At 40.0% G+C, this 9,675-nt stretch overlaps 1 protein-coding gene across 1 annotated transcript; it reads right to left on the bottom strand.

Annotated features, from left to right (window-relative positions):
• Positions 1-3,749: 3,749 nt before the first annotated feature.
• LOC131248185 (uncharacterized) lies at positions 3,750-8,588 on the bottom strand. The gene is made up of 4 exons (XM_058248299.1): positions 8,450-8,588; positions 8,205-8,366; positions 5,492-5,656; positions 3,750-4,015 (listed from the first exon to the last, which is right to left on the bottom strand). Exons 1-4 carry the CDS (start codon positions 8,516-8,518, stop codon positions 3,872-3,874), a joined length of 540 nt encoding a protein of 179 aa, XP_058104282.1. The 5' UTR covers positions 8,519-8,588; the 3' UTR covers positions 3,750-3,871.
• Between the last annotated feature and the right edge of the window lie 1,087 nt (positions 8,589-9,675).

The raw sequence follows: 9,675 nt of genomic DNA on the forward strand, positions 1-9,675 counted from the left end.
CCGGGTTGCGCAGCCCGGAATTGCGAAAAACTCCTGCATCGACGGTCGTTTCCCTGTTTTAATTTCGTTTTTACTATAAATAGTAAGTTTTAGTTTGATTATAACCCTTCATCCGTCAAGCTTTAAGAGTTGCGCCCAACATGAAAAGAGCTTAGAATAATTAGCAGAACGGTTTGGTGAAGCCAAATAGGACACTTACTATTTTTGGCCAAAAACCTTGTGCACTAGTAGACATTACGACCGTCTATAAATAGTAAGTTTACTATTTATAGTAAGTCGCGGATTCTAGGAATTTTGAGTTGTAGTTTGATTCTAATTTCTTTCACATTGCTTGATACCCCTATTTAAAGGGTTGTGAACTTGTTTTTATTCATCAATTAATCAATTTCGAAGTTCTTAGAATTTATTTCTATTTTCTACTTTCTTTTCTCGTGGATTCAAGAAGTCTCTGTGAGGAGTCCAGAGAAGCTCCGTGGATTCAGAGTAGTTATCCTCATCACGTTCATCCTTGCGTCAGATTCATGGCACAAGTGCAAATATGGTGCATATGTGCACGATCTGGGCCATTCATTAGGTCAGGCCCATCGTGAAAATGATCTAAATCAAAATTCAGTCTGGATCGCTTATTTTCTGGGTCGTACTAGAGTGTAGAACGTGAAATGTTGGTCTTTTTTCCAACGGTCGACTATTCCTCTTATAAACTTGCGGTGCAACCGATGAGTGGATTCGAACCGTCCATCCTATGTTCCTAAAAATGATCCTTTGGTGAAAATGACGCCAAAACTAAGTATCCTGCCATGCAAAGTTACAAACGGTGGCTTTGAAATGATAGGCCAAGAACCGACGTCCACGGTGGCATGCCTGGTGTGAGAGCGGATCTGTTACCCTGGTAACACCGTAGTAGCTGTTTCCTTGACCGTGGGGTCCACCTTGATGTATTTCTTATATATCCATGACGCTCATTTTAAGGTATGATCTAAAAATTAAGGCAGATCCAAATCACAAGCAGACCCGCCATAAGAAATAATGATCATTGCCTATTAAACACCTTGTTATGAGCTACAAAAGTTTTATATCAAAATGATATTTGTATTTTTCCCTTCATCCAGGTCTGAGTGACCTTATCAACAGGTTGGATGGCAAATAAATATTACATTGGGCCTAGGATGTTTTTAATGGTAGGCATTCGATGACAACTGTTTTCAGTGGTGTGGTTTACTTTAGATTTGGATCTACTTAATATTTGGGATCATGTCTTAAAATGATCTTAAAAACATGATGAACGGCGTGGGCATACATAAAATACATTAAAGTGGTCAATACAGTTAGAGAAACACTAAGGGCCCGTTTGGCCGGGCGGATTGGAAGGGATTGGATGGTATTGGAAGTTAAATCCCGGGATTGGCCGGGCGTGCCAAACAGACTGGGTGATCTGATCCCGGGATATAGCAATCCCATGGATCTTAAGACAATCCACTGACAACACCATCATTACCTTTAAATCCCATCCAATCCACCCTAATCCGTTCAAATTTGCCTGGGACGTGTTTGGTTTGAGGGATTGGAAGGGATGGGAAGGTTTAATCCCGGGATTGGCCAGGCATGCCAAACAGACTCGATATAGCAATCCCAGTATATAGCAATCCCATGGATCTTAAGACAATCCACTGACAACACCATCATTACCTTGAAATCCATGCCATCCACCCTAATACCACTCAATCCCTTCCAATCTACCCGGCCAAACGGGCCCTAAGGTGTTATCAGGTTACCCACATCCGCTCCCGCGTAGTGCGGAGCCTGCGGACATGGAATCGGGACGACACCTGCATGATGCTACGCGGTGAGAATTTGGTTGCCCCATATGAGAAAATAAACGTAATATTTTTGTGTAGATATCAATTACCTTTAATTTACACTAAGTCATATAGAGAATGATTGTCTTTTATATATATATATATAACGCAACTGATCGCAAAAGTAGAAGTATAGTTACTCGTGGGCGGAAGGTGAAATGAAAGGATTCGGCCAGCTGAAACATTTTAACGATTAAAATTTGCTGGCCGATTGGCATAACGGTAGGAATCAACTGGCTGATAGGTGTAACAGTTGGAATCCACCGGCCGTTCGGCACAATGGTCATTGTCTGTTGACTGATTTGCATAACAGTCGATTGCCGCCCGATGGACAAGACAGCCATTTTTGCCAACCGATGGGTAAACAACCACTCTTTTCCGGGTGATTGGTGACTATTCACGGCTGACCGATCTCTACAAGGATCGTTCTCTTCTGGTTCCAGCTGATTACATGGGTAAAATACCCATAACCATGATGGTTTTGTAGTGGGCACACATGTTCATACCCATTAGTACATTGGTGCACCCATTGGGGTGCCAGGTATCAATTAATGATTTGAGATTAAAAAAGAAAAAGAAAAATTATACCTACTAAATGAGTACTTTTGACTTAACACACATGTGCCAATCAATGCTTCATCAAAACAATACTACATGATTATAACATAAACACATGCACTTCAACATGGGCACATGGACTTGTTAGAGTGATTCATGATGCACCCCACAGGACACACATGCATTATAATCATTTTGATAAAATCCAGTAGTAAATTTTACTTATTAAAAATTGCACATGGTAATTCATGGTGATTACATTTTTTTTGGTACCCGGGCTAAGTCAGTTAGGTTGGGCTGGCCCTCAATTTTTATTTTTTTTTTCTTTTTTGGCAGGGCTCAGGTCTTGGACCTTAGGTGTCCAAAAAAAAAAAAAAAAAAAGAAGGACCAAGCCTAGCCTGGTTGGGCCCAAACCTAGTCCATTGTCAAACCTACTTGTAGGACCATCTCCCACTCAATTTAGTTTTACATATGAAAATTGTGCAACTAGTTGGGTGTTGGGGTTACTGTTACATGTGTATGGCATCCAACTCATCCAGCCCCTGTCATAAAAATGGGACACTCCAAAAGTCATGCCAATACAATCATCAGGTGGGCCATACCATAGAAAACAATAACCAATGCAGACATTAAAATATCACAAGCAACCAGTGACCATCCTTAATCCGAGCCCACCAGTTCTCCATGGGACACCCATATCCTGCCCTCAATAGTTTTTTTATCAACTCCAAACAAACAGCACACTTAAAAATTATGTCCCAACAGTAAACACCTCAAATCCTCCAAATTCAAGCCACCCAAAATGGTGGGGGTGACATTGTCGGCTATGTTATATGCTGTATGTATCAGGATATAGGCACCAAAAGTTTCCTCCACAAGAAGATTTTCAAAGGACTGTAGATGACGATTTTCAAAGGAATGTGAACTGTTTCAACGAGAGCGACCTAGTCCACGACATGCGCTGGCAAGATACCATGTTTAACCTTCATTCACATTGCACAGTTGCAATTCAACTTCCTACATGCGGTCTTTCTTTTTTCTTGGTAGATTTACTTCAATTATATTTTCCAAATATGCTATTGCAGTTCGAATCAACAGTACATCAAAACACACCCCAATCCACCAAAGGCACATTTCAAGGTTCTTAATACTGGCGGGTGCGCCAAATGCTTATTATTTTGGACCATTCTAGTTTTGAGTTCACAAGCCAAAAGTGATAACCAGCCTATTCTAGTTCCATTTTGGACCATCCTGAACATCCAACAGCTTTTATAAAATAATTTTTTTAAAAAAAAAAAAAAAAAAAAACCAAGAAATCTAACAGGCAAGACGAGTGAAGGTAAATAATGTCGATTTTGTTACGAGAAATATCCATGGATGTTTCTAACAAATGGCATTTCTCTTTACATATTAGTATATATAGAAACAGAACATGGAAATGTCAAAGAGGGAAATACTAGCAGCCAAGCCATCTCTTGCACTGCCACTTGAGAGACCTCCTTTTATCATTTCTACAGCCATCGCCATCCCTCCTTCCTGAGAGAAGATACTTTAGCTTAGTCGAACACTTCACCCTTATCTTCTCCTCTTTGTACTTCCCCTGTGTGGAATGTGTATGAAAGAGGTTAAAAATGAGAAAGGTTTGAGCTTGCTTACTATTTTCTCTCTATTACTTAAACACAATAGACTGTTAATTAGATTTAAGAAATTCAAGTTGCACACATGTACATGACACATCAGGACTGTTTGTTTGGTGGGCCCAATCTCAGATGGACCGTATTTAAAGATTAGATGCCTTTGTATCTAACATTTTAAGAAGAGACTAACTTGCACTTCTAAGACGTGGCGATGCTTGGCGCCGCACCTACAAGCTTAAGCACAAGATATGAATTGTCATTTTATTTTTCATGCAATACAGCTATTAACTCCGTCCGGTAGTGATAGAAAGCAAGTGAAGGAATGTCAGATAGCCAGTCCTCAAACTCTTGCTAAGCAATCATGAGAATTCTTGAATATTAACAACATATGAAACATAGATCTGACCACAAATATCTAGACCAAGCTATGATGATGATGGCAACACCAGCTTTTTTTTTTCCCAATTGCAAAGGGCATCCAAAACCTTGGGCCTGTTTGGCGTTACTTCTACTAACTGTAGAATTGATTCTCAAGGGACATTTCTCTTAAATAGTTTCTTGAGAATTGCTTATGTGAAAAAGTGCATGTTTGGTAAACATGCATGAGAACAAAATTTCCCCATAAAGGTTTCAACGGTGTGTGTTGAATCCCACTGTTTCTTGGGCATTGCCCACTTAAGTCTTGGATCTATCTCATTTTTTTGAGTCACACCCATAACACGATATGATAAAACAAATGGATGGAGTGGATGTCATAGAATCATCAAGGGGGATGGGGGGTTACAAGAAAGACGAGGTCCGTCGGGCTACTCCAAGATGAGATTTGCTAAGCCCACGCACGTGTGCAATTCAAGTATACAACTCATGTACACACCACACATTGGTCATTGTAGCACATAGGTCTGAGATCCAATCCATCAATTAGAAAGGCACCAATATGTTGATGCATGATCCCAAGAAGGAAGTTGATCCATTGGTCTGATGGGCCTCAATTTGCAAAATAATTGTACAACTCTAAAACACTTGCTTGAAGTTTTCTAACCTGTCCACTTGTCTCCAATATGGGGTCCGTCTTCTGAGTGGACTAGATTAATTTTAGGAAAAACATGGTCAAACCAACCAGTGGATGACTTGATGTTGAACCTATATGCCACGATGGCACGTGTGGTGTACGATTTTACACTCATGTACAATTAACAAGCCTTCAAAGAAGAGATAACTTACTTGAGATAAGTAAGTTTCGTTGATGATCAATTATAAGTAGCTTTTTATTTAAAGTTACTTAATTACTTCAATTTAATAAGTAGATATCAAGATAAGCTACTTAAGGTATAAGTATCTTATCTTAAGTAACTTAAGATCCAAACGCCCCCTTAGAACACATCGAATCGGCACCTAACTGGATAGCCCTTTGACTAAACAACCACGAGGTAAATTACCTTCAAGTCAGGCATATTAAGATGAATTTCATGAAAGCGCCTTTGATCATCCTCTCCATGTGTGAGATCTTCTCCATCAAAGTTGTGAAAGGACATCAAACCACCTTGCTGGCCTTCATATCCATGCCTTTGAGCTGAGCAGCTTGCTTCAATCTCTAGGCTTAGCTGATTTGTAATTCATTAAAAATGACATCAGATTGCAAAAGTTACATAAAAAAGAAAAATAGAAAATTACAAATAGGAAAAAGTTCCTGTAAGGTCGACCTTACCTTAGCTCACGACAAGGTCGAACTCTGTGTAAATCTATGATGTGTGTTTTAGACATCTGAACCATGCATCTGACAAGTTCCCTACGTAGGTGATGGGTTGTCTAGAAAATCATCTGTATTTGGGAGTTAGGTGGCCATACCATATGGAACAGTGCAAAATCATGCCTTAAACATCTAAAATCACTTCGTACGACCCACCTGAGTTTTAAAATGGACTTGAAACTGTGGGACCCTTGAACAGGTGGAATGCACAAAATGGACAGGTCAAATGTCTGGACAAGAACTCAATGGGGCCACAAAGAGTCAAGAAGGTTTTAATGGGTGGTGTCCACTCTCGACTATTTCTTGTTGTGTGGCCCACCTAAGTCATGGATTGGGCTGGATTTTGGCCCTAAGCTTAACAACGGGGGATGCATGACGGACAAAGATGTCCAACAAGCATCATGGTGGGGCCACTGAGCTCAACCTTAGGTCTGATTTGAGTGTCATCGTTAGGGATCTTTCGTAGCCAAATCAAATATAAGAATTGTTGGTCCAATGCAAATGTATTAACGACACAGGTGAAAGAATTTATAATCATTGTACTTTTTCTTGTCAATATCAAAAATTTAAATTTTAAATAGATATATTTTTGTAATAATTGAACATTAAAATAATTCAAATATTGAATAGATATATTTTTGTAATAATTGAACATTAAAATAATATAAAAGTAGCTTTAAAGGCAATGTAACCTATGATAAGGAAAGTTTTTCCTTACAAGTAAACAAGCTTGCGGCATGAATCCGAGTGCGACCTTATTGCAAAGGTGCTATGGTCACACCCTGCACATTTACAGATAGGTCGCCACTCAATATGGCTCAAGTTTGCAAGATCTCAACGGTCCATCAAGTGGGACCCGCTTGTTAGATACACTCGATAAAAAATTCATATCGGTTCCTTCATCACGTGGACCGCAGTGCATCAAGAAAATTGATGTAATATATCTTTGTGCCCGGGAATCATCGGCAACGTGGCAGGTACATACTACATGCAAATAGAGACAGTTGTATACATGCAATGCTGTATAAAAATTTCACTTGCCACGTCTCCATCTTCTGCTGATGTCTCACTTCAGTTGAACATATCAGCCGTAAAAGGAGGGCCATTGCATGACCAATCCACTCATTAGGTGGTCCACAGACAAACATTGAGCCCGACCATCAGCTGACCATGGGTTTCAATCGTATAGCCGTCTGATGAATGCACCAACCATTCTCTTTTTCTCCACGCATAATCTTTATAATACGATCCACCTTCTGAGCGGATCGGATTTTATAAGAAAATGAAATATTCTTGGGAAATGAATAGCTGTAGTTGAAAATTCCATACAACTGAACGTTTCTGAAATAGAAAGATCAACTCAACCAACCAAAAAGAGACATGAGGCGATACGCGCGAGGAGAGACTGTAGAGATTGCGGAAAACCTGTCGTAGATCCAAGCCACAAACTAAGTGGGACCCAGCGCCATCATGCTCCGGTCACAGAATAAATCCATCCCATCAGTCAGGGTTTCCATGGATGTACTTTGATTGTGCGCCGTTGATCATATGGACAATCCATTTGTATAGCCCCCGCATGATAACTGGACCGAACTGATTTTCTGGGATGGGGCCTGCTCATGTTGGGCCCATCTAATGAACGGCCTAATCTTGCACACGCTTACCACGTCGTCACGTGTGCTGCAAAAAGTCTCTTCAATCCCCTCGCGCGATCCGCCTTACCACCTCTCTCGTCGCCAAATTGCAGAGAAATACTTTGATACTCTGGAAGAGTGTGTTGGATGATACGCAGGCACTTATAAATTACTAAGAAATCACATACGTGAAATAAAAATAGTTCAAATCAAACTTCCGAAACTATGGTCCCATTTTAGATGGCGGACATTTATTGCACGCTTAAGAATGAACTATCCAACGGTCCTGCTTCAACACACGAGTGTCCACAAATCAGAATTTAGTATTCTTCCACCAATCTGATATTCGGACTGTGGTTTTAAGACAGGAGGTCCCACAATTTACTCGGTTCAGTTTAAATTAATTTATACTTGATTTACAATTCCTGAGTGCCTACGTATCAAGCGTCATACACAGCCGTAGTGTCAAACAACTCTCCAATTGCAAATTGGCATGGCTAATTCTTTAAATTAAAAAAATTAAAAAATTAAAGAGAAAGAGAGAGAGAGAGAGAGAGAGAGAGAGAGAGAGAGAGAGAGAAGAAAAAGAAAAGCGGAGATCTTGCAAATTCAATAGAAAATACCATACTAAAACACAATGAGAGAGAGAGAGAGAGAGAGAGAGAGAGAGAGAGAGAGAGAATTCCAAACAAATATAAATCAAATAAAATAAAATAAAATTGGGGATTGACAATTATGAAAATTTCCAACAAAAACCAATTTTCTCACCTGAAGGAATCGATTTTCTAGTGAAGCAATTCGATCCAACACCGACCCTTTGGTGTAGACTTCTTTTACCGCCAAATCCAACGGCCTGCATCGATTCTCTACAGCCCAGATTGGATTATCGCACCATTTCGATAAATTGTATTTCCCTTCTAAACATTTCATCTGCAATAGGCGAGAAAAAAAAATTGTAAAATCAAAATTATAAAAATATATATATAAGAAAAGAAAAAATAAGGGTATTATACGAGAGAATCTAGACGGTCTAATCTAGGGAGTATGGGCATGATGGGCTGAGACCCTCCATTTTCTTCCATTGTTCTTGATTTTTTCTTGGGGCTCTTTTATTTTAGATTTTTATTCCTTTTTCTTCTTTTTTTTTCGTTTTTTATTAACTGATACTCAGTCTCGCGGGCCACGTGTTCGTATAGAGGAGTTAAAACAAGCATGCTGTATTTCCCGTGGATCGGACGGCCATGATTTCATCTCAAACGGTAAAGACGGACCGTTAAAGATGACATGCTTAAATGGTTTCTGCCACGAGGTGTGTGGTGTCCTCCCATTGTGGTGTCCTTCCATCATGTGTGCCCCCTTGTATTCTCCTTGGGGCTAAAAAAAAATCACGTTCGAAGCTCAGGTGGACCACACCATGTAAAATCGTGCCTAAACAAAATTACATGGTGTGACCCACCTAGGTTTGGGAATGCCCGATTTAAGGACGCGGTGTGGCTAGTACCCCAGCCAGCTAGCTGGTGTTAAAGCTCTAAGGGCCCACCATGATGTATGTGTTTTACCCACACCATTCATCCATTTTCCAGCTCATTTTATGAAACGAGTAAGAAAAAATGAGGCGGACACAAGCCTCTCGTGAATCACACCACATGAAATAATGGGGATTGAATGCTTGCGGTTAAAAACTTCTGGATGTAATTGGAAAATTTGGATAATTTGATATTTGTTTTTTTCCTTCATTTACATGATCTATGTAACCTTGTCAATAGGTTGAATGGCAAATAAATATTACATTAAAGCTTAGAAAGTTTTTATTGGTAGACATTCAATAAATATTATTTTCATGTGGTGTAGTCCAGTTGAGGTTTAGATCCATCTCATTTTTGGACTCATGCCATAAACTGAGCTCACAAAATAAATAGACAACTTGAATAAAACACATACATCATGGTGGGGCCATATATCTCTGACCTAGCTAGCTGGCTGGTATTGGGGTCACTGGCCAAAACGCGTCGATTTTAACATGGATGTCCCCATTGTAAGCAGAGTGTCAATGGGTCGGACTAGGGCCTAACAAAATCAGAATTTTGAATAGGCTTGGCCTGACGGTTGAGCCCGAAGCCGAGCCCGAAACATTTAAAATCCAGGCCAACCCCAACCATGGTTGGCCATTGACAACCCTAGTTACATCTAGAGGTAGGCATCGAGTCAAGTCGGACCGAGTTAGGTCCAACTCGACTTG

The sequence above is a fragment of the Magnolia sinica genome, chromosome 6 (assembly GCF_029962835.1).
Source record: "Magnolia sinica isolate HGM2019 chromosome 6, MsV1, whole genome shotgun sequence".
Lineage (NCBI taxonomy): Eukaryota > Viridiplantae > Streptophyta > Magnoliopsida > Magnoliales > Magnoliaceae > Magnolia > Magnolia sinica.

What these genes read in the sequence shown, in the direction of transcription:
- LOC131248185 (XM_058248299.1), bottom strand. Translation starts at nt 8,518, where the DNA reads ATGGAAGAAAATGGAGGGTCTCAGCCCATCATGCCCATACTCCCTAGA. An exon ending in TAGACCGTCTAGATTCTCTC is followed by an intron (nt 8,367 to 8,449) that starts GTATAATACCCT and finishes CGCCTATTGCAG; the next exon opens with ATGAAATGTTTAGAAGGGAA. An exon ending in TTAATATGCCTGACTTGAAG is followed by an intron (nt 4,016 to 5,491) that starts GTAATTTACCTC and finishes CATTCCACACAG; the next exon opens with GGGAAGTACAAAGAGGAGAA.